This window comes from Ctenocephalides felis, unplaced genomic scaffold (genome assembly GCF_003426905.1).
Source record: "Ctenocephalides felis isolate EL2017-DRISC unplaced genomic scaffold, ASM342690v1 CF-g0.4_SCAFFOLD_01886, whole genome shotgun sequence".
In the NCBI taxonomy this organism is placed as follows: domain Eukaryota; kingdom Metazoa; phylum Arthropoda; class Insecta; order Siphonaptera; family Pulicidae; genus Ctenocephalides; species Ctenocephalides felis.
Window position 1 is genome coordinate 90733488 of NW_020538040.1, and position 26730 is coordinate 90760217.

Genomic DNA, 26730 nt, shown 5'->3' on the forward strand with positions numbered 1-26730 from the left:
ATTTTATGTGTATTCTACGTATCAATTATATAAAAATATAAGGTTTTTTTGTATATATTATATATTCTACATCTAACATTTTCTATTTATGCTTTTATGTCTAGGTGGTTAGTGCGCCGTCAATCATTTGCATTATATTTGCATTGTTGTGCTTAAACCACTTTTTTGCAATACGGGCTAACCCCTAATTTCATTTATTTTACAATTGTGAGAAAACTACTTTTCTTCTCTTCGTTGCAGTATATTTTCTTATTTGCAACTTGTCGGTTATTTATATTTTTTATCATTTTGCAGTATCATATTTTAAAGCTAGTTTTTGGGCCTTATTATTTCAAAAAAGACATTTCTAATTTGAGGCTTATTTGAAAAAGAATACAAAGGAAATATAGGTTTTATGAAATGAAATCTGAAAATAATAGACGTAAGAGAATAATATAATGCACCATATAAAACTAGCACATAACTTTTTCCAAATGAACAGATTAATGCGTCGCCGGTTCGGAGACACACGAGCGCAAAGGGGTTGAATACGATAAAATTTAGATTTGAATCATTTCTAATAGAAAAGTATTAAATTTTTACCTATTTTTGCGCAAATTATATGTATGTCTTTACGACAGCCCTTCCACATATTTCAAAATTTTTGAAATTACTCATAGTTTTTTAAATAGTTTAGATATAAATTAATTGAATTTTTTACCAATTTTAAATTAATAATTGGATTGAACTTTTTTATGAGCTTGCTTTACAGTTTCGAGTATATTGCATACTTTGTTCATTACTGACTAGCAATATTCTTCATTCAGAATTTTATGTTGATATCAGAATTTAAATAAAATTTTAAACAAAATCGTGTTATTTTGAAAGAAACTTAAGACTAGTAAATTTCATCTAGTTGTCAATAACTTTAACAACTAGGCAATAATAGAATTTGAAAAACGTAAGTTTGGTTTAAGTGATTTTAGATATAGTCTTGTGAAAATTATCGCTCGTTTTTTTTGGCATAATTTTTACGTCATTTGTGGGTTGTATTACCATGTAAGTTTTGCTAATCTGTTTTTTTTATTGTATTGCAAACTGATTGCAAAATGCAGATGAGGGCAAAAATATATTGCAATATCTTTTATGGATGTTATAGAGTTATGAATTATGAAGACTTACATATAATTTCACTTTGCATGATCGGAAGTAATGAAACTACCAAACGAATTATCAATCGGAATGTATATTTATTATTTATTATCGAACTATGGGAATTGCATGTTAATCTTAATAATGAATGCCAATTAATGAATTCAGCGCGAATTCTCCAATGATAATAAACCAATCGCCGTGCGAAAATAAGAAAAGAATCCCATTGTTCTTATAATCAAAGCCGCATTATCAAAATTCGATAGAACACATTTATGACTCTCCGTAACAACTGTTGCATACATTTAAGTATTCGGTAATAAAGCGCGTGTTTTGAATACATACCCGAAATTTATGCAGACATAGACGCGTTTTCATGCAAATAACAACTTCAGAATTTTTAGATTTTTTTACTTTACAGATTTGTACCCCACAAAGATGATTCCGATCGGCCCGTGGGAACTCCTCACTTCAAAGCGAGTGCAACGAACTATTGCGAAAGATCTAAATTTATTTCGTGACGGTCAGGATTAAATTTAAGCTGATCCCCAGAGCATTAACATTGAAGGTAACATTTAAGTATTATTTCTTTAATTGATAATAAGAATTGGCGGGCTCTCGTATCAAAATTTTTTTGAGGGCCACCTCAGGTAGGGCAGAATTTTCTCACAAAAAATGTAATAAAACTTCATTTATCATCAATATTCATCTATCCCTTTTACAAAATTTATACAAACAATTCAAATTCAATACACACATTCAAAATTATTTATAGCTTGATAAAGTTTCTGCTTAAGCTAATGGTCTGAATGCTGTATCATCGAAGTATTTAACATCCCGAAGTTAAAGTTTAAGTTTTTGCCAGAAAATGTTTGGTGTTTCAACGATAGGCTGAGCCGATTCCTTGAAATTAGCAGAAGAGTGCTAAAATTTTCGCCTTCGTTTCAAAATCAAAATCTGTTTGGAATATATCGCCCGGATCGCTTTTTCGCAAATAGTCGTTAAACAAATAATTCACGATTTTGATAAAACTTTTCTATGATCATAATCATCACAGATACTAAAATATTATGAGTCTGCGATAAGTCATTAATTTTAAAAATTCATAAATATTTGTAATAAATCTGAATGCTTATGGATTGGGTCGATTGGGTCGACATATCGGAAAATACATGCAAAGTTCCTTAAGGCTTACAACTAGTTAGCTAATTTTTTATCAGTTTTATTTTTGAAAAACTTCTTTCAGCATTTGCGGTTGCAACTGGAAAAATTTTATGCAAAAATTACCTCGGAAAATTGTATGCAAAACTATTGAATTTTGTCAGCAATATATATAAATATTAAATTTTATATTTTAAATATGATTGTAGAGAGTTTACAATTGGTTATAAAAATTAACAGAGATGATCTTACTGCATTTTTTAGACGAAAGTTTCAGGGAGACAGGTGTTTTGCTAAATGACTCCAGTTGTAATATTTCGAACATACTAATCGAGTCAAAGTCTCTGAAATCTTTGTTTAGTTAATACAATAGTTACATATTTATTGATTATTTTGAGTTTGAAATAAGATCACGGGTCGATATATTTTGCCTTTTGTTTTTAAAAAGAGTCGTTACGCTCCATTCCTTTGCTAATTTTTCGAGACATTTAGCAAACGGCTAAATTAATTTTGATTTTTTAATTTGAATACTCTGTTCAAGAAATGAATCAACAAAATGCTAGCTTTCTATTCTACATATAGGGTAAAGCGGGGCTTAAAGATCCTTCATTCTTTCGACGTTGCTATCGGGAGATAAACGGCAATATTTGAACATTCATACCAAAAGTATTTTCTTTTGTTGTTAGTTTTTATTGTTGTGAGCACTGTTATTTAGCTTATGAGACCTTAATATTTTATCTTTACGTTGTTGAATTGTTTTATAAGATGTGTTTTTAATTTTTAAGTAAGATTCAAAAGCGTTTTATATAACCTCTATAAGAGCTTACACCTGGGTGGGGTGAAAGAAATAATTGAACCCTGACAAGGGTGTAAAAAATGAAAACTAGCAAATAAAAAAATAAATTAAGTTTAAAAAAGCTACTTTACAAAAGATGGATTTGTTGAATTGAAGTTATTCAAGTCTGCTGATGAATATTTTTGACGAAATACCACATCAAGAGATTATATACAGTGTTGTTATCTAAACAAAAATTGTGCATATAAAAATTATATTTTGCATTGGTGTAATATTGTAGAAAATTCGTAAAATTCTTTTGAAAACTAGTGGGGCGCATGGCATCGTGCCTTAAGGCAAATTGCTGGAACTTTCCGTACGAGAAATGAAAATAATCAATAATTGATTTGAATAATTTCAAATAGATAATTTACTATAAATACATACTCTAAACTTATAAGTGCCTTTGAAATTTGATTTTTTTTTTGATAATTTAGAAATGAATTTTTTCTATTTTCAAATGTATACACAATCTGTGTACAAAATCTCTATAAAATATCTGATAATATGATGAGCATATGTCTAATGAACATTTTTTCTACTATCTAATAGAAATCACGATACTATAAGTAACTCCAAAACCGACTTACTATTGGGGTAAAGATTTTATTGCCTAAAATTTTTTTTAGTAACGTCGTGCATCTTTGACATCAAAATGCCAGGAACGAAATTTATTAAACTAGTTATGATACTGTCGTACTATCAACAGGGTTTTTCCTTACGCATCGGCCAATGTAATTTTGGGTTAAACATCATTTTTACCTTCTCAATAGTAGAAGAGTAAAATATGTCGAAAATGCTACTTAATTCTTTTTGTATTTAAAGTGGCACCATATAAAAACTAGTGCGTATAATTGATTAGAGTTTTTCGCACACAAATCTAAATAAATAAGTTTTCAAATCATATAATAATTATAGGGCTTAAGTGTAATGTCAGGTTTAAAAAAATACTATTAAGTACTCTGTGGCAAAATAACGAAATTACTTTCCGAACTTTATATTTATATCTACTTGTGTGCAATATTGCATAAATACAAAATAAAGCTTTTGAAAATGAAATGCAGACTAAGGAAACCGATTTTAATAAGAATAATGGTCTTTTCTTACGTATTTTTACATAAAACCAAAAAAGACAACTTTTGTTTTTATAAATATTATTTATTATATATTATATAAATCACATCACATAATACTTCAGATTAAATTTGTGTACAGGTATCAGTAAAAAGTCACAACGTTCAGGTTACAGTTGCAAAAATAAATAAAACCGATTTGCTAAGGTTGATTCAAGTTTTTCATATCTCAAATGTTTTCAAAAATATGGTTAAATACATTAAATTGTTGTCTCCAAAAAATTATAAAAATATTTCGACCCAGTGTAATTTTTGTATAGCATTGTAATTTTTGGTAAAATATGTATTTCTAAATAGAATTATATGCCATATTAGTTTAATTTTAATAATATAATAATATTTTCCACCTTGATTGAAACAAACTTAAATACCATTAACAAAGAACCGATTATATTTTATCAATTACAAAATATTGAACAAACTATAATTACAATATTGAAAATTTTGATTGAAGAGTGGTGACATTTCAACCTATTTTGTTATTATCATGTCCTATATAAAAATACAATTGATATACAAATAGGTATAGTAATCGTATTTATAATTCCTTCTCTGGAAATGCTGATTCGTTGTTTAACTAAATTGAGTCGTTGTTCCGCGCCCTTTTGCTGATATCATCTTAAGTAAACGACGATCCCAGGCCTTGACTTTGCTCAAAGACATAACTGCCGAGGTGACTGTAATGAATGTTTATTTTATGAATTTAGGAAAAACAATATGGTTTAAAATACTCTACAGATGTATACATATTTTATCTTACTAAATAGTTATTATTAGACTCTATTGTTTAATAATTGATTTTTTGACTTTTTATTGGTTGTTTCTTTTATATATTATACACTACACTACTAATAAACCATTTTTGAATCAATTTTTTTCTCTAAAATTTGGGTTATTTTTTTACATTGAATGGCAATCAGAACAGTTACATTTTATAAGCCATTGGGCTATATTTTTTGATCCTCATTGGGTCGATCAAATATGGAGTGGTAGAAGATCTCCAGAGAGATACTTCTACTTTCTTATATGGTTATTCTAGGTTGGGGTTATTTGGACTAAAAATAATCATTGCTCATTTATTTAATATTATATGATTTAGCACGATTTTAACGTTTTATGTATTGACAAATTTTAAAGATTTTGTAACAATTATATTATCTAAGATCTTAAGCTCTAATGGGCAAGTAAGTGAAAAGTGTTTTAAAGATGAAATATTGAAGCGCGAAGGTAACGGAACCCATAGAAATATAAACAAAATTTGTACTTATTATTGAAATCTCTATAAAATATCTGATAATTTGATGTCTATATGTCTAATGGTTATTTTCGACCGTCAAATGCCTTTTTTTAACTTTCCGTAGGGTAGGTTATAGTATTGGGCCAAAAATCGAAAATGAAAATTTTTGCATATCTTTACGTTTTAGAGGTTTCTGAACATTTTGGCATATCTCAGAAAATAGATGTGTTTGTGTGTATGCGTGTGCGTGTGTGTGTATGTGTGGAAACAATTTTTTGTCGACGATTTCGGGCGTGTGGATGAAACAATTTGTTTTTTTTTTAATTTCCAAAAAAAAATTTTTTTTTATTGTCGAAAATAATTCGGATTTTAATTTTAATTTTAGCTAAAGTTTTAAACATCACTTATATACTTCAAATAAATAATTTTAACTTTGCAATTCAGTTTATATAATTCTTCTAAAGATTAGACAATGTTTTCATACAAACATATATAAACGTCGTCGTCCAATTCATTAGCTCTTATAATTTGACTACAAAACACGAATAATAATAATATAATTACAGTATGTATTTATAATAATATATTTGAAGAGATTTAATATTCTTCGAATATTTTATTACAGAATGGGAGGTTCCAGCAATTTGCCTTAAGCCACGATGCCATTACACCACTAGTTTTTATTTTTTTATTGGATTTTCAAAACCGCTAGACCTGTCTTTCCAAAAATTCGATCAAACCGCACCCTTCTGCACCCTTTACCCGGTATTTCCGAAATGGCTAGACCTGCCTTTGCCAAAAAGTTGTTATAAGTAATAGTGTTTAAAGAATATCTATTGCAATGTAAATAAAAGTAAATTTTAAAATCTAAATCAATTTTATATGTAATATGGTAATAAAATTTTAAATAATAGTTACTTGAAATTATGCCTTAAGCACATCAATAACAATTTTAAATATAAATATATTATCGGAATTAAATAGTTATTTGAAAACCTTACATGACTAATTTAATCGTTGTTGCATAAGATCTACAATCGCGGGTTAATTTATATGCTACGTTTGACCTATTTAATATTTAAATGTGTCTAATATGCGTTGAATAAAATTGTATATCCTAAATTAATAAATAAAATTAAGGTCGTTTGTTCTTGAGTCTGGTTTGATCATTAATTGTGTATAAAGAATTCCACTATTTCCATATTTGCGCAATCTGTTTTCAAAATTTCAAGTGTATTGAATGAACTGATTTGACGGTCAACTGAGATCGATAACAGTTGAATGTCATTATGATGTAAAAGGGTTTTTTTCTTCATCACGTGCATGGCAATATTGACAATTTATATTTATTTACGGAACCGCGATGTATGTATTTGAGCCAAGGTCTTAGGAGCTGACCTTTAGCTCGCGCAAAAAACATTTTATCAATGTAAACGATTTTATATATTATTGAAACTAAATTACACCTGAGTACTTTGAAACTATGCAAACAGTATTACTTCTAAATTAATTGCAGCGAGATGTGGATGATTTAACTTTTAAAATATTGAAATAATACCATGCGATACTATTCATGCACAAAGTAAACTAAAACTTAAAATTCAATGTGTTTTACTGTGAAAAATGTAGAGTTAACTGAAATAAATTAATGAAGAAATGCTTCATTTTTTTAAATACTGACAATAAGTATCTTTCAAGACGATATCGCATAATTATTCCGGTGTTTTTAATATCAAAATACCAAATACTGCTTTTACTTTTGAATAACTTTTTACTAAACTTTGTAATTCCTGGAGGGTTTTAAATTATCTAGATGAAACGGTAAAGTTAAGAGTAAACAACATTTCATCATATATCGTTTAAACTATCGATTATTTACCCGCCAACTAAATAAAGTCTAATGTGTTGATTATAATGTATTAGAATACCATAAGATGAAAAAAAAGTTGAAAAATATAAGTGATAATCTAATATAGATTTTGTGCTTTTTTAACTTGCTGTACGGTAAGTTATAGTAATCATCATAAATCGAAAATGAAAATTTTTGCATATCCTTGTTTTACAGGTTTCTAAACATTTTGGCATACCTTAGAAAAAAATTATTAATTAGTATGTTTTTTTTAAATTTTTTATCGACTATTTCGGGGGTACAGATTAACCGATTTGAATGGTTCAAAAAGCAACCGATTCCTGTTGGGGAGATGTGCTGGTTAGCTTTTTGCAAAGATCTGTCTAAGGCGTTTCGAAGATACAAACAAAAAGTAAACAAATAACAGTTATGGCGAGAACTGAGCATCCGATTCGATAGATTTTAACAATATTTTACTTGAATTGGCGAAGTGAAATGAAAGTTTGGTTTTAGAAGTAGATATAGAGGCCAATATAGCGTTGTTATGGTAATGCTATTTTACGCGCCTTTCTTTATATAAAATGATAGTAAAAATTGTCAAAGTGCTATGTATTTGCTGTGCGATCAGGCGTTTTACACATAAAAACTAACTTCATGGATGTGTTATCAATGTACATAAGAAGGATGCAGTTATTATAACATGCTTCTTTTGACGTTTGTGCGTTTTTTGGATAGTTTTTACATTTCAATCGTCTGACTACACAGCAAAAATATAGCATTTTGACAGTTTTTGTTACCATATTATAAGAAGCTGGTGGTGTATGGCAACGTGCCTTGAGGCAAATTGCTGGAACGTCCCGTACCATAATGAAATATTCGAAGAACGAAATTTATTTAAAACAATTTGTTTTTGGGAATTAAAGAAAAAATGAAACAAAAATTTTGTTTTCTCAAAAGCAATCGTTTCATCAACACCAACAGATAGTTTTCTGAATCATTCACATCGAATGCTTAGTTCTCTCAAAAACTGCCGTTTTTTTATTATTAAGCACCGTGTCTCCGAAACGGCTGGATCTGCCTTTGCAAAAAACTAGTCAGCACATCTCTCTATCAATAGGAATCTAATATTTTTGAACCATTTAAATCGGTTGATCCCTGCGCCCAAAAATCCCTGGATGAAAAATTGTATCCATACATACATACACAGACACGCGCGCGCACACATCCATTTTTTCTGAAGTATGCCAAAATGTTTAGAAACCTTCAAAACGTGAAGATCTGTGAATATTTTTAATTTCGATTTTTGGACGATAGCAATAACTTACCCTACGGGAAGTTAAAAATGAGCTTAACAAAGCCATAACAATTGCCATAACAATTTACCTTAATAGCTGCGATATCAAATATCCTGCAGAAAATATAAGCGAAAAATAAAATAAAGAAATGAAAAGAAATAAAATCGATGGATGATTATAAATGAAAACACAAAAATGTCTAATTCTAAGTCAATTTTTTACATTTATTTGGAAAATATGTTCACGAAAATATTAAAAAGCAAACTTTGATTGAAAATTACTTATTACTGAGTACAGTATTTAAATTAGTAACTTAAGTAACTAGTTGATAATTTAGTATTTACAAATCAAATCTGATTCACTTTGTGCTCAAACCACCGAAGCGACCAAAGAGGCAAATTTTTATGGATATTAATATCAACTTATGTGTATTGACACTGAATAGTAATTTTTTTCGAGCTTATTACAATTTCAAAACTCTGTGTTGATATATCACTTAGTGTGTCAAATAAAAGATAAGTTGTATTTAAATATTTAATCTGTTTCTACTAACATTGGCGCCTGATGCCGCTTGGTTCTTGCGGGTAGTGGCGGCGGCAATGCGACTCTCGGCGACGCGTCGATGTTCTCGCTGCGTTGACGCGTGCGGGATTGTCTTCCGCTGTTCTTCGGCCTAACCACCAACGAAGACTCCACCACCACTTCGTCAAATGGAGCTCCAAACGCCGCTTGAAATAATTTAAAAAAATCAGAATACATTTTAACCTTAGCGAATATAGTTATCTGAAAATCTCATAATAATGGATAGGTAGGCGAACTAGGGGGTAAGGGGCCTTTCAAGTATTAGGTAAGCACTATAGGGGGGCGGGAGGTTATTGATTTGCTTATTTTGTGACATTTTGTTTTTGCTGACAAAGAAGGATGGGGGGGGGGGGGGTAAATAATTGTACTAAATCTGTTTACGTAATACTTGAACGATCCCTAACTAGTAACAGGTGTTTTTCAATAGTTAACGATATTAAAATATTTTTTTGCCTCGATTGGACAAGCAAACCGTCCTGCATAATATTGTCATAGCTACTATCCTGCAGGCCGTCGTAATAAACAGAACTGTGCAGATCCGTCATTTTTGACATGAAATTTAATATAGATCTATTATACAATTTCAATTTGCGTTATTACTATCGACTATATTTTAAATTTTATATTTCTTATGGTGTTTTCAATTTATCATTTGTTGATAATGTGTAAAAATTTTTGTGATAGCTAAGTTGTTTCAATATTTATCTTGATTATTGTAAAAAAATCACACCTGGGGTTAGTTCAAACCAAACCTTGGGGCTAGTTGTAACATACAAGAATTGTATACAGATTCAAGTGAAGAAGATTGGATGGAATGTATAATTTGTAAGACGTGAGCAAATTGAAATTGTGTTACAGGAAACGTATGATAAAATTTTTTATTATAGGATGCATTATATATTTTATTTGTAGTAGATTTAGTTTGCTTTAATTTATAAAAAGAATTACTCAATTTTCTTAAAACCAAGTGAAGAATAAATCAGAGGTATTAATGTCGTTTTTTTATCGTTACTACTTGACTTGGCAGATGTTACAACTAGCCCGAAACACAGGGTGATTTGTAATACTGTTTCTAGATAATGATTAATTGTGGAGTAATAAATAAAAGTTGTGGAATTATTTTCACTCGATTTGGTAGAGAAATAGTTACAACAACTATTCATCTTTATTTTGTGGAAATATAATCAGTGGTTCTCAAGATGTATTAATTTAAAAAAAAAAAACTATTACAACCAGCCCCTAGCTCCCACACGCCATGTATTTGCTTTATATAACGTTTCTTAATTTTTTTACTAATTATTGATTGTTTTCGATGGTGATAGCTACAAGTTTTTATTATAATAAGATCAAATTAATTATTGTACGCAATAAGTTGTTTTATTTTTACATTTAAACATTATTAATTTTAACGATTTTTTATTATGAACTGGCTGCCACTTTAATTAGAAATATTATAGTTTCGTGCAGCGTATTTCAAACAAGTTCTACCCTAAAAAGATAAATGTAAATCTATTGTTTCTCGAATAAATTGTGCGTTATTATCAACGAATGTGTATGCCAATTTTTGCGAATTTGTTATAATACGTTCTGAATTTTTTATTCAAGAATTTCGTTCGGCTTTATCATATCTAGGCAGTATTAAGAATATTAATATCTTACCAGACAAAACACTGTGGTACAATCCAAAATATTTTTGAAATAATCCGCAAAATATTCGATTTTTGATAAAATGCTGAAAAAAACTTTAACAAACTGTAAGCAACGCTAGAAACTTAGTAGAATGGCAAAATTAGCTTTATATAATTTTTTACATGGATTTTGATTTTCACTGGTAAGTTATAAGTGTTTATTGTTTCAATTTATCATAAAGAAAAATTAAGGTTTTGTAAATTTTCATTTATTTTCTTTTTAAGACAGTTTTTTCATACTCTTTTAGATCACAATAATTTTGCTTTAGTTTTATAGTTTTTTCTGAAATACGACGAGTGTAACAAAACATTGACATTTTACAAAATTCACATTTTTAATGCTTTTTCATCAATTTTCAATTCAAGGAATTCACATATATTTTGCATAACTTTAATACAAAAAAGGCTAGTTGTGCAAAATATAGATACACTGCACTAAATATAATACACCTCTCAAATTTGAAAACTATGATATAAAAGTTTTAGCTTGTTAATGTTAAATCATTGTGATATTCACTTCTTTTACATAGTTGTACTATACTAGGTAAATTCTAATAAAGATTCAGGGAATAAAATGTTAGGATATGGCATAAACTTATGGTAATAAACACTTATTATTTGGATAAAATTACGCATATTTTCCTAATAAATAGTTTTTGTTTGTTAATTAAATAATGTTCAAATACTATTTAAATTAGATTATCATATTAGATTGTTCTACTCACGTTGTCCAGCTGGATTATACGACGTAAGTTGACAGTTGTTCACGCAAACCAAAGTAAGCAGAAATAACATAAAAAATACTATTTTAATCATTTTATAATACTATCAATAGCAACTTATGTTTTTATTTTTATGTGGACAGATAGATTGGATCAATATACAAATTACGCGTATAACTGTATACGTTGATTATTGTAGACTGATTCATTAATATGTGAGAAAGCTGATGTTATCGATCAGGCGGAACCAGTCTTGCGACTTATTTTGCGATAATAATCTCGTCTTATGTTTTATAACACTAGAGAGTGTTTCTGCATATGATCACATGCATTAATGATTCGTTAAACGTTCACTTTATAGAACTCGAGGAATTAGGTAGGAATAAAATACACTGCGTTAAAAACATGCATGTTGACCAGTGAATTGGATGAACATCGGTTATTAGTTGACTATTGAGTATTATCTTGGCAATGACATTATTAATTAATATTACGTAGTTTCGTAGTGCACCGGAGTCCATAGATTACAAAATTTATTTACAATTACTAATTAATATTTGTTAGTATTATTTCTCTATAAGGCATATAAGCTTGAAGTGGCACTTCGCATGAGGCAAGCAGAATAAACCTCCCGATATAACGTTTCGTAATCGACTTGAACTACACAAATTGCAATATTTAACTAGCTGTAAATGGAATTCTGTCTTAAGGCAATTAAGGCATCGTGCCTTAAGGCAAATTGCTGGAACTTCCCGTACCGCAATTAAAAATTAGAGTAATTAAAAATAATCAATAATAATCAATAAAAGTTGATCAATGATTTGAACCTTTTAATAGAATTTCGAACCATATTAAATTATCTTAAATCATTCTATCTTAAAACATTCATTTTGAAATATTTTGGAAATTCTGAACTTTTTTTCAAAGCAATCGTACTGCTTTAACTGCATAAAAACGAAATATCGAAGCGCGTAAGCGACGCGTCGCCGTCTATCGCGTAAACATTGGTACGGAACCCATAGAAATGTAAACAAAATTCATACTTATTGTTGAAATCTCTATAAAATATCTAATTATTTGATGTGCATATGCCTAATGTTTATTTTTGACCGCCAAATGACTCATTTTTTTACTTTTTCCTCCATATCTACGAAGTCGTTGCACCTGCCTTTTGACCAGTTCTTCACTCAGTTAATACAAATAAAATGTTTTTTCAATTATTCAAATCGGACGATCCGTTCTCTTAAAAACTGAGTTACCGTTTTTGGCATTTTTTGCCCCGTATCTTCGGAACGGCTAGACCTGCCTTTGCCAAAAACTAATCAGCACGTCTCCTTATCAATACGAATCGAATGTTTTTTGAATTATTCAAATCGCTTGTGTTCCCGAAATCGTCGACGAAAATTTGTATCCGCACATACATACACACACGCACACACACACATACATTCATTTTTTCTAAGGTATGCCAAAATGTTCAGAAGGTTTTAAAACGTAAAGATATATAAAAATTTTCATTTTTGATTTTTTGCGATTACTATAACTTGCCCTACGGGAAGTTAAAAAAATTGAAATTGTGACAAAAATTTGTTTACCAACTTTCACAATTCAAAACAATTTCCAGTTTCCAATTTTGATGACTTTAAATGAATTTTTAAATATAGATTAGTTCAATTATGACATGGCCGATATTTTAAAAAAATTTAAATACTCAAGAGCATTTTCTTAACATTTAGTTAATAAATGCTTTGCGTCTGTTTCAAAATTTTCTGGGAAAGCATAAGATTTTTCATTTACTTGTGATATACAACGAAAAGGCTGAACCGAGTGTAATGTGATACTAATCACCTATATTTTTATACCAGTAACTTTTAAATTTTTTCTATTTTCAAGTTCTGCGCCAAACGATTTAGAATGGCTAGAATAATTGGTGAAATGATTAATTCAAATATTTGATACAAAACATAATTTTCAGAAGTATGCCATAATCTATTAAGTCATGAACTTTGCCATCTTTCATGATCTTGTTTTATGTAAATGATCTTATTATATTAAAGTACATTTTTATTTATACAAAAATATTTATTGTCTTATACATAGGGTAATAAATAAATAATAAATAATTGTATTTTCTTCAGAACTCTGCGTCAATAACTGCAAAAAATATTTTTATATTAGCTTCATGGTGCATATAACATAATTTAGTGTATTTAAGTCAATGTATTATAAAATGTCGCATACTATGGTGGGCGTCCATATGGTCCTGGGTAACCGCCTGGCCTTTGATATCCTCCAGCATATCCTCCGTATCCGCCATAACCACCATATCCACCATACCCAGGTCTGTTGTAGCCACCAGGTCTGCCTGCATATCCTCCGTAACCAGGACGGGGGTAGTAGCCATTGTCATAACCTCCATATCCGCCATATCCTCCGTAGCCTGATAATTATTTTAAATATAATTATATACTACAAAATATTATTATTTCTATGTTTAAATATATATATGTATATATATATATATATATATATATATATATATATATATATATTAATTTGGAAATATGAACAAACGACACTCTTTTTTGCACTAATTTATTAAATAATAATTTTCACAAACGTTTAGAGACTAGGTTTGTCTCATCATCAGTGTGTTATAATTTAAAATTTAAAATATGGAAACCTAAATTAGCATTACGTGTTATTCGTTACAAGTCGCTCGATACACGTCTTCTGCCTTCTTCTTCTGCCACACCAACGATCGTCGAAGTCCGAATTCTCTAACCGACTCTCTAGCAACTTGTAACGAATAACACATAATGGTAATTTAGATTTCCATATTTTAAATTTTAAATTATAACACACTGATGATGAGACAAACCTAGTCTCGAAACGTTTGTGAAAATTATTATTTAATAAATTAGTGCAAAAAAGAGTGTTGTTTGTTTATATTTCCAAATTAATATCTATTAGCCACTCAGAATACATTTGTTATAAATATATATATATATATATATATATATATATATATATATTATATAATTTTTCGAACTAATTTATACAATAGTTTGTATGAATTTCATTCACCTGGTCTATAACCTCCGTGACCTCCAGAGGGATAACCATGTCCACCGTAACCTCCTGGATGACCGCCAGGTGGAACGTAAAGTCCATAACCACCCGGTCTGTTATGTGGATATCCACCTTGATATCCACCGTGAGCCGGATATCCACCACCATGAACAGGGTAACCGCCTCCGTGACCAGGATAACCACTTCCGTGACCGGGATATCCACCTCCGTATGGCGGATATGCGGGATATGGAGGATATGGAGGATAATATCCGCCGCCGTATCTTGGATCTAATAAACCGAAAGTCCGGGTGGGTCTAGCAGATTCCGTACCTTTAGACGATGTATCTTCAATTTCGGTTTGCAAATCTTTCTGTTGTGATTCGCGCTCAGCTAAGGTTTCTAGTTAAGTGAATGAGAAAACATTTACTATGGAAATATTCTGCATTTGAAACATTTTAAAATTATCTCGTTTTGATCCTTTCAAGAAGTAATTTTTAAATGACATATAAATTAAAACATCAGCAACGAAACAGATCCGCGTGTAAATATTTGTTGTGATATATCATCTATTTCGTGAAATTTTATAATTGCGTATTAACTTATTAGTTAAAAAGTCGGTATAATTTGTCGAATTCCTTTTTTCAATTGTTTAAAATAGACCGGACACTCTATTTAATACGTATTATTTAAGCGAGTATAAATCTTTTCACTTCAAAATACAAGTAAAAGGGGCACTGAGGGCACACAGATACAGGATCACGCACCAAGCCTCGCTTGTGACGCACACGGCCACGGCGAGAGCAACCCTTTCTTGTTTTAGGCGCAAAATCACGGCGTCACCTAAATGTCAATGGAAGTAATTCTAGCATATACATGCATTTACATTTGAGTGGTATGCAAAGATAAAAGTTGTACTTGATTGTTATCCGTAAAATAGTAGAATATCATTAGATCTTTTAACCAATTTTAGATATTTCTTGTGAGAATTTACGTAATTTATTCCAATTATTTAATTTTGTTCTATATGAGTGCTAACGGTTACTACATACCCCTATTCTCTATATTTCTTAGTCAAAGAATGAAAATCTTATGATGAATGCTCCAGCTGAGAGCATCGGTGTGGCCCAGCCAAAAGGGTAGATAAATAGTAATTTTTTTGCAATATCTAAGAATCTTTGTCAAAGACACATGTGCAGACATTCCAGAGTGTGGAGATGGCTACATATGTGATCAATGCAGGTTATTTTGAAATGTCCAGTACTAGGTGCCTCTGTTTAAAATCATATTTTTTGATACCAAAGTTTGATTGATAGTATTAATTATTTTTAGCAAAGATTGCGGTTTTGTTAATTTAGTTCGATTTCTAATTTTGTTATCTAACATAAATCATAGTTTAATCAACATTTCGTAAAATATTTATTTGATTTATTTATAAATAACCTTAGGTGTATGCCACCTGGAGACTTTTCCCTATTTATTCGTTATTAGTATATTCACCACTTGTCTTAAAGTTTTAGTGGACATGCAAATTATAAAATAGCAAAACTTCACACAATTCTGATTGATTTATGGGCTATGGAATCAGTTTTGTATTTTTAACATTAGTTCAAAATTTATCGCAAAAACAATAAAATATTTCATGATCTTCAAAGTTCAATAAGGGCTACGCTGAACATTATAATGTTGGCCATTACTATTAATTATATATATATATATATATATATATATATATATATATATGTATATATACTATTTATAGACGCTTACTAATTGTTATTAATATTGATTATAGAGAAATTATAGAGACAACACACGCCTGTCAGATAACAGGTTAATATTATATTGCATATACTTCATTCTTTAGAATAAGTTTAAATTTAATCAGTTTAACAATTATTGCTATAGCATGAAAAAACAGGTGAGGCGATCTTCACACAAAACTTATTGTGAACTTGCCGAGTTTTTAAGGGGGTATTCTACTGTAGAGTCATGAATTTCGCCCGGTTTTTGAAGCGCTGTATAAAGGAAACAAATAATATTTTTACTATCGATTTTTTTTATCATTTGTTTATTGATATTTTATTATTACCTCAAAAAATTATTAGAAAAAAAAAATAAAATTCACAAAGTTATGAGCAGTCAAAGTGGAAGTTCCCCAAAAAAGAGGGTGTCCTGGCGTACATGATTCCAACCCTCCTGGTGATTTGAAACATAAAAAATAGATGGATTCTTAATTATAATAGATGCCGCTATCGTATGAACCTTGGATAAGTTAAAAAAATGCTTTTTGTATGAATGGCGGCAGTTTGAAAAAAAAATTATTTTTTTTCATGTTTTTTTAGCAATTCCGTATTTTTTAAAAATACTAAATGAGAAGTTATAGTTTTGGGCAAGGTCCATACGATAAAGCGATGTATAGAGAAGATCCTCTCCAAATTTGAAGTAAATCAGTTCATTAGAACTCGAGATATCCTTACCGCCAGCTCGAAAACAGTAGTTTCGAGAAAAACGCGTTCAAAGTTTTGAGACAAGTCGGACCCGAACCGAAGCCACGTCTCTAAAACGGCTATAACTCAGGAAATAATAGTAATTTTGAAAAATCCTTTTATTGACATATTTTTGAATAACTAAACTTTGAAAATATGTAAAAAAATTTTTTTCGATTTTTTCAAAATTCTACAGTAGAATACCCCCTTAAATCAATTTAGTCGCCTTTGGTGAACAAGTGTTGGCACAGTTATTAGTTGCTGATATTTCTTATGAGACACGAAGAAAGCACAAAATCATCATTTCGGTATTTTATCAGAAGCAAGTATAATAATTCACTTAAATTTTAATCGATATTTACGAAAATTATTTTGTAACGTGTATTGGAATAATCACTGATTGAAACATAAGGTTTTTATAATTTGTTCGGTCAATACCTTGCGCTGCACATTCTGATAGCACGGCACAAATAATTCCGGCTGTAAACAGCCACAACACGCGATAACTCATCACTTTAATTTATATAATTTAATAATAACAATATAATAATAATTATCTATTAAAAAAAAGTAGTATCCAAAGTGTTCGTGTTTCGTTTGTATCGATTTTGTGAACTGATCTCAGATGTTTATAAATCTTTTCTATATATGCGACAGAGCAACCACCCGAGTGGGGCTATAATATTGTTTAGGGTCGTGGGCGGAGTGGGTCACGCACTCCTTTGGGAGACTAAGAAGGTTCTCGGCCGCATCGAGTGTGTACGAACCGGACGACCTTACTCTGTGCGAATTCGCGAATTCAAAACGCTACGGCCTTCGTTTGTTCAGAACATTAAAAGAAATTTAATAACTCATATTTACAATTTTGGAGATTTGCCTTCCGTTTAGTTAATAAAAGTGATAAATTTAAAAGCTTTGTGGTATTTTGGCAATGACTTTGAAGGTTTAATTATTGTTTTTGTACCTGGTCTTGTTTAGACTAGGAACGACTAACTTTTGCCTCACAGCACAGTATCGATTAATAAACAATGCCAAGTTTAACGCTAAACAGCACTTAATTCCAAGAATTATTGATTTTTCTTCAACTGAAGGGGCACCATCACGTGAACCATGATCCAAGGATTTTTGAACCCCTCTCTCTTCCTTGGTGATACGTGGTGATATCTAAAATTAGGCCTAAGATTGGTCTTAACTTAGTATTAAGTGGCCTAAAAAATGACGACAAGAAAAACTGACTAAATTTATCTCACTACTATCTTTAGTCGAATTAGAGTTCAACTCAGCTCACAAACCTGCACTAGTGCATTTAATATTAATATGATAAATATTAATATATATTTGGGATATTTACAAAATGTGTATAAATTTGAATAATATGTAATATTTCGTAGCATCAAAAGAATGTTTATTAGAAATATAAAATAAATTTTGCTAGAGAAAAAAACTTGTTTTCAAGAGCCTTGGGCAAATATAGATCAACCATTTGTTTAAATTAACGTATTGCAATCATATTCTGTGTGTGTGTGCGGATACAAATTTTCGTCGACCATTTTGGGAACACCGATCAACCGATTTAAATAATTTAAAAAACATTCGATTCGTATTAATAAGGAGACGTGTTTATTAGTTTCTGGCAAGGGCAGGTCTAGCCGTTGGCACTTTTTCGAAAATATGGGGTGAAAAGTGCCAACAAAACATTTTACTTTTATTGACAAGATGAAGACCTGATTAAATTTTTGGGAAGACAGGTCTAGCTGTTTCGGAGATCTAGTAAAAATGTAAATGCAGCTAAAGCAGTGCGATTGCTTTGAAAAAAAGTTTAAAATTTACGAAATATTTCAAAATAAAAAAAAACATTTTTTGCAAAAGCTTTATTTTCAAAAAAAAAGTCATTTTTTTCAAAAATTTAAAATTTCTCAAACTTCTAATTTTTTCAAAGTTAAAAAAAAAAATTTTTGGTTCGGAAAGTCCCAGCAATTTGTCTTAAGGCACGATACACTACTAGTTTACAATACACTACAAGTTCACTATTATTCATACACTACTAGTTTACAATTATTCTGATCACCTTGCCTCAATCTTTTTGATTTATAAAAAAATGACGTAATGCAAATTGTGTAGCCCTTTGTCATTGACCTCCGTCTTTGATATAAAATGAAATAAATTAAATTCACTGCAATAAAGCGAATCGGATATTATTTTTTTGATAAGAATCTAGAGGTTGCAAGATTTGAGTAAAAGTTTTATGCAAAGTACGTACAGAGCGAGAACAAAGCAGTTTCCTGTACAGCAGACTTGGACAAAACGTGTGAATCAATTTGTATGTTTTTATGTGTGAGAACATTTACAAATCAATTTATATTATTCTATACGTGAAAAAGTTTACATGAATACTAATAAAGACAGTGCACATGGGTATTACTTTTTAACTTATTTAGTACTTTTCTACAACGCTTGAAATGTAGCACATAGTAAATAGTAAATATTTTATAGTCACAATGTTTGTTTAATATTAGATTGTTTATGTAGTTGATAGGAATCTACATGATTGGAGACAAGATTGGAAATATAGAAAATATCAATTTTTACTTAATTTATTTATTTTTAGTAGTATTTAGTAATCAGAGACTTGTTGCTTTCAGCATAAGGAGATGTAGGTTACAGTGGGCGTTCTATTGGTCTAGTCAGCACTCTCACTGAAATATTTAAGTTTAAACATTTATGCTAACAAGTGTTGTTATGAAATCACTGAACAATATGATTCTCACTCGAATTTGTTTAGAAGAGCTATCGTACTATTCGACTTATCGTTTTCCGCAAATCTAAAATGTTTCAATTACTTTAAAGTATCGATATATTAAAAAAGTGCTATTGGGGAAAAATTTTATGTTATTATTTTAAATAGTATTTTAGTGTCGGAGTAAATTTTTGTTGCCAACAGAACATTTAGCCCTTTTCAGTCGTTCGCCCGCTCTCAGCCACTAAAGTCTTAGTCCGTGCCGCGCCGTAGTCCAACGTGTAACCATTGGTATGGAACCCATATAAATGTACACAAAATTTGTACCTATTATTATAATCTCTATAAAATATCATGATATTACGCCAAATTACATTGTTTTTTACTTTTTTATTGGATCTCCGTAAATACTGGAATTGCTTTCCTAAAAATTTCACCAGTTTTTCAATTTGTCAATGCATGTAAAATGTTTCATGAATCATTCAAATCGGACGCTCCGTTCTCTCAAAAACTAAAACACAATTTTTGGCACTTTTTGTCGCTTTTGTCACTTTTGTCTTTGAAACGGTCATACCTGCCTTTGGCACAACTAATCAGCACTTCTCCTTATCAATAGGAATACATACACACACATACATTCATTGTTTCTAAAGTATGCTAAAATGCTCAGAAAACTTTGAAACGTAAAGATATGTAAAAATTATCATTTTCGTTTTTTGCGATTACTATAACTTTACTCTACGGGAAGTAAAATTAACACTAGATAATTGCATAAAAATATATCTGAGTTTACAAAACAATTATTAAATATTGTTTACACATTGCGTGTTCTGCTCCATCGATGGAAATTCCGAGTACTACTCATCTCCAAATTCAAATTGACTGAAAAGAGTTAATACATATTATTAAGTTGACCATACGTCCCGGATAGGCCGGGACAGTCCCGATTTTCCGTCTTGCGCCCCGGCTTTTTCTCAAAGTAATATTTGTCCCGGTTTTAGGTGTTTTGTCCCGGATTGTCCTGGATTTTAAAAATGCATATATATTTTTTAGCTCACCAACACACCACCGACCCTTCCTTCCCTGCTCTCACACACATTCTAATCTGTCACGGATTTCATGCAAAAAAATATGGTCACCTTAATATTATTAACCCTTTCGCTGCAAATGTCGTCTATGGACGACATCCGCATTACGTGCTGTGTGTGCGGATGTTTGCTATGAACGACATGTTGTGTTTGTCTTTGCTTCAAGATTTATCACTATGAGCTAAACTACTATTGCGAATTCTAGTCTTCTGTTGCAATTACTGGTTTATTAGCAGCGTAATTGTTAATTTTTCCACTTCAATTGTTTATTCATAATATGTCCTATGTAAATAGATTAATAAATAAAAAATATTAAACTAACGGTCGATTAAGCGTTAAAACACAAACATTCAGTGTTCAATTATTTTGAGCGCATCTTTTAATTTTAATTTTTTACTCTACAGTTTGGTTTCCATTTGAATAAAATGCTCCTATTTTCAATAATAGATGGCAATAATATTTACATACAAGCCTTTTCTTTGATTACCTGGTTGACATAATTTTTATAACCTGTATTTCATAAGTTGCAGTTAATGTTGTGAATTCGACGGGTTCAATATTTTGTGCACGTGTTGTGAATCTCTTAGAGCTGCAAATGTTATATTTTCTTCAGTCTTGAACATATCTCGAGTTTTTGGTAAGAAGATTATTTATTTTTATTTAGGAGCTTGTTTTTTATATCTTAAGAATTATTTTATTATATTTTATAGTTTAGTGAAAAGTCTTAAACCTAAAGAAATTTCACCTCTAAACGCTTCAATAGTCATAAAGTAACTCTTTTTGATCCTTTGATTCAAATTGGCTCGACAGTGAAACTCAATTTATTATAAAGGTTGAAACTATGGATATGGTTTGCGCCAATTGTTAAGGTTTTTATTATTTTTCACTATCATAAGATAGATATTTTTTCGCACTTGAGATCATCGAATAAATATAATACAATCCGAGGTTGGGATGATACTTATTGTTAGAGTTCATATGCCCATGTTTTAATAGAATAAAAAAAATGTTTTTGACGGTTCAAACATGATATAATCTATACAAATAAGTCCTTTTCTAGAATATGACAATCAGAAACAGTTTATTTACTTATTCATATACGCGAGTCGCGAGAAGTAACAATAAAAATTAATGATAACTTTGATTTAACTTATTATATTTGAAATTTGGGATTAAATTTAAATAATTTCATACTAAATTTTCGAAAATATAGTTCAAATCACGTTTCAAATTGAAAGTAGCTCTTCCAGGTAATAAATCCTTTTCAACTTTAAGTTGAAATATGTCATCCCTACTAGAAATACAACTATGGGTTGCCTTCTAATATGAAATATAACAAAATAGATCTAACAATCATTGGGTTGAAGTATCATGATTACAGGTTATAGAATTCTTAGTTCTGAATGCTGTGCCAAGTTTTCGAGCAGCATAGCATTTCTAACTAATACCATTTTAAACTAAAATATATTTATAAGCCCTTTCTTCAAAAAATATGTGAAAATAAGGTATTTTATGCGAAATATTTAATAATAAAATTTGCGAAAATTTTGTGCTTTTCATATCGGTAAAAAAAAATCCATTTTTTTTGTTCATTATATTTCTTGTTCCAATTCTGTCTTATTGTAGGATACAAAGATGTTTTATTCAAATAATTCATAATTTAACTAAATGAATGTTGAATAAATAAATAGATTGATATTTACTTAAAGTAGAAGATTAGAATATTTACTTAATAAAAGTAATATTTGCTTTCTACCTGTAAGATTTCGTGCTAATGTTCCTATATGAAATATTGGTCAGAATAAAATAAGTAACTTTTTATAAATGCTAGCCTAAGGCTTTTGATCATTGTGTGATATTATAACTTACGATTAGTATTATTTTTCATACAATCTAAGGTTCCGCATCATCAATACACAATTTTTGGTAACATAAAACTATTACTGATATAATGAATTTGTTTCTTATTCATGTTATTACGTTTTTCGATTATGTGAGTAATTTAAAAAAAAAACTCAATGCTAAAAATGTGATCAAAAGTAAATTTTAAGAATAAACGAAAGTAAATTTAAAAAAAAAATTAAATAAATCTAATATTTATCCTACATTTGTTTATAACGGGAAGTTTCCATTTGTCTCAACGAACAATGCCATATCTACCAGTGCTATTTATGCTTGTTTTGTGATCTAAAGCATATAAGGAAATTCAAGAATTTTACATCAATTTGATACATTTAATCGCGTTTAATGATGCGCGGCAAACGATTTGTGTAATACAGCCATTAGTATTTTAACCTCGTGCGATTTACCTAAGAAACCTTGAAAATTCGTACGACAAAAATGCTAATTCTGGTCTTTTGGAACACATCGGTTTTTTTGCTTGTTAATTTAGTATATCAGCTTAACCACAAAAATAATCTAGTATACAGAATCGGCAAATATTATGGTCAATTTTAAAGAAAAGAACAAGAGGGAATTTCAAAGAATATTTGAATAATTACATGTGGAAAAGTTCGATAACCTACGTAAGTTCGTATAGTTTTCTTGATCATATATTCTCAACCATTTCATCTTGAAAACTATATAGTTAACGGCGAAAATATAATTGTTATATTACTTTTTATAGAAACAGTGCAGTATAGATAATGCTTATTGTTAGTTCCAGAAACCTGCATCTTTTCAATGTTAAAACATTACGTTTTTTTTAACAAAGAGAGACTATTTTACAAAAATTGTTATGCCAGCAAATGCTATGAGAAATTAACTATCCCTCTATCAAATTAAGAAAAGTTTTTTCGCCATTTTATCACGAAGTCAAACATTTAATTTTTTCGTTGTACTTTATCGATTCATTTAATTTTAAGATGAAATTATATTGCGTTGCCCAATGTACTTCTTCTATGTGCAAAACGACTTCGATAGCATTCACATAGAATGGTTATTTTATCCAGTATCATATTTCACAACACATCTATTCTATTATCTTTAAATCGAAATTGCAGTGTTTTTAAGTGTATATTTCCAATTCAGGCATATTATTTCTAAAATAAGCAATGAATTCTTTGGTTTTATTCAGTATAGTACTACCTGATGCAGAAGCAGTTATATTCAAAGAAAAAAAATAAAGTCACGATATAAAATATTTTCTGGCAAATACTTCAAATTTTAGCTAAAAGCATTTTCTCGCAAAGTTAGTATTCAAACTAGTGGTTCATGGCATTAAGAAAATTGCTGTCACTTCCCGTACCGTAATTTACAATTTTTGAAGTCTTTGAAAATTGTTGAAAACTTTGAGAATGTTAGATTTTTGAGAATCTTTGAAAAAATTCAACGTTTTTGAAAAATCTGAAATTTGTTGAAAATTTTGAATTTTTGTTGAAATTCGACTTTTTTGAAAGTTTTGAAACCCATTCAAGTCGGTTCAATCATTTTGTTGATAATGTCGAGAACATTCACATATTTGAACTATTTAAGTGAATTCCAAACATTATTTCTTGGTACGGAACCTATAGAAACGGTGACAATTATTGTACTTAATAATATGTATCTGATAATTTGATATGTATAATGATCAGTTTTGACCGCCAAAAGGCATTTGTTTTACTTTTTCTTCTGGATGTTCTTCTCTTCTATCAGCACGGTTTTCTCATTAATAGGAATCTTTTTTATTCATTCAATATTCTACAACAATCAGAGTTATTGACTGAACTCTATAAGTTATATAGCTAAATTACACATGAAAAAAAAAATAATCACAGAAAGAAATAAAGAAAAAGAAATAATAATAAGTAAATAAATAAACATAAATTAAAATGAATAAAGATAAATAATAAATAAAATAAAAAGGAACAAATCATAGTAATTGCTCCAATAAGCAATTGACTATGGAAATCAATTTTTTACATTAAGTCTATAGGCGGATTCTTGTGTAGTTCTTGTGTAGTCTTGTGTAGTTTTCTTATAGGCGGATTATCAACCAGATGAGCCATTGTTGAATTAGGATAATTGTAAATTTTAGCATGATGCCTAGTACTGGTATTTTTGATGATATTCACTACTAAAGGGATGTTGAGGTCATCAATAATGTTTTTTGAATCTTTCGAATCAGTTGATCAGTGCTCTCGAAATCATTACAAACATATTACATACACACATAGTCCATTTTTTTCTAAGGTATGCCAAAATGTTAAGAAACCCTTGATTTCGATTCTTTTGTGATTACTAGAACTTACCCTACGAAAAGTTGAAAAAAAATCTAACGCTCTTTTTTTAATTGGACAAATTTTTACACCGGGCTTCAATACACTTTTGTCTTAAATAGAAATTTAAGTTAATTTTGTCTGCTTGTATTAATATGTCGTTAATGTTAATGCTAAATATATTGTAAGATAGCACAAACATTAAATTTTGCGTTTCTATTTACTTTTTATATTGTTAACAGTGATAGATAACAAAATATTTGCAACTATACTTGCATTTACACCTAGATACTAGATAAACATATCAACGCTGATGTATATTATACACAGTTCAACAAGTATTCTGTTTTTTTTTTGTTTATTTATTATAATGAACTATACTAATTTACATTTGGCTAAATTTTTTGACACAAATAATAAATAGCGCGTGAAGGACAACTATCCATTGATACTATTCCCTACAAATAAATCATTACAGTAATGTTTTAATTAATTTCACATAGTAATTCTCCACGAGCTTGCTTCGTGAGTCGCTTAGGAGGCAAATATTTGAGCATGTCACTCGCCAGTTGGTTGGGATGCCGACATAATCGAGTTTAGTTTTTGTTGAAGAACTGCTTAATTATAATTAGATAATTCTCTTCTGCGATATTAATAATAAGGGTTGCTAACCGATATTAATATTAAGGTTATTGGTGTAACAGCCAGTTGCGTACATAGTTTCGGACACTTACAATATTTTTTTTTTTAATTTTGTTCTGATACCTTTGTAATATTAGACTTACCAGCCGCCCCCAGAATTGTAAGGCGTATAAGAGCATATTTCTTTTATGATCGTTTTCTATCATAAAAAAGAATTTATTTTCCTTGGATACGTATGATTTCCTCCCAATCAGCCAATAGAATTTCCCCAGTCAGTTTTAGCTGTTGGCTTTCCTAAATTATGTGTATATTAAATTCTGTAATTAGTACTTTTTGTATTTATGTCTATTTCATTGTACGTAATGTGCATATATTATGTTTGTGTCTATCTGTCATATTGGGGAAATATGGACAAAATGGTATACATGGCCAAAACATAGACATTACACTACATATAATATAAGGTTTATGGGACAAAATGACACATTGGCGCAGCGTTGTATCAGTAATTAATTTGGACGTGTATCGCGCCTTCAAAAAATATTTGGGGATGGAGTTCTCATGCTTTTGGGGGCCTTTTTAATTATTTTCAATTATTCAAACCAATACATTCATGCCAATACTAGTAACTTTGTTAAATTCTATTGCAATAATTCGGTGTTTGATGGAATTTTGATTATTAATTAATTTTTGTTCGCTATAAGTTATTTCAATTAACGCCTAGAATAAAAATTAAACCTGTCAAAATTGATTAGCTTCTAACTTTTACTCCTAATCTACCGGTAAAAACTTCACTTGCATTTATTGCCAACGGTCAAAGGATTCACCACTTGCATTTATTGCAAAGACCTTTTCTTTTTTTTGCGAAGG

At 29.8% G+C, this 26730-nt stretch overlaps 1 protein-coding gene across 1 annotated transcript; it reads right to left on the bottom strand.

The window, feature by feature from the left end:
* Nucleotides 1-4818: 4818 nt before the first annotated feature.
* Nucleotides 4819-11734, bottom strand: LOC113377423. The gene is made up of 3 exons (XM_026617741.1): nt 11637-11734; nt 9195-9369; nt 4819-4937 (listed from the first exon to the last, which is right to left on the bottom strand). The coding sequence occupies exons 1-3, from the start codon at nt 11725-11727 to the stop codon at nt 4880-4882; spliced, it is 324 nt and encodes a 107-aa protein (XP_026473526.1). The 5' UTR covers nt 11728-11734; the 3' UTR covers nt 4819-4879.
* Between the last annotated feature and the right edge of the window lie 14996 nt (nt 11735-26730).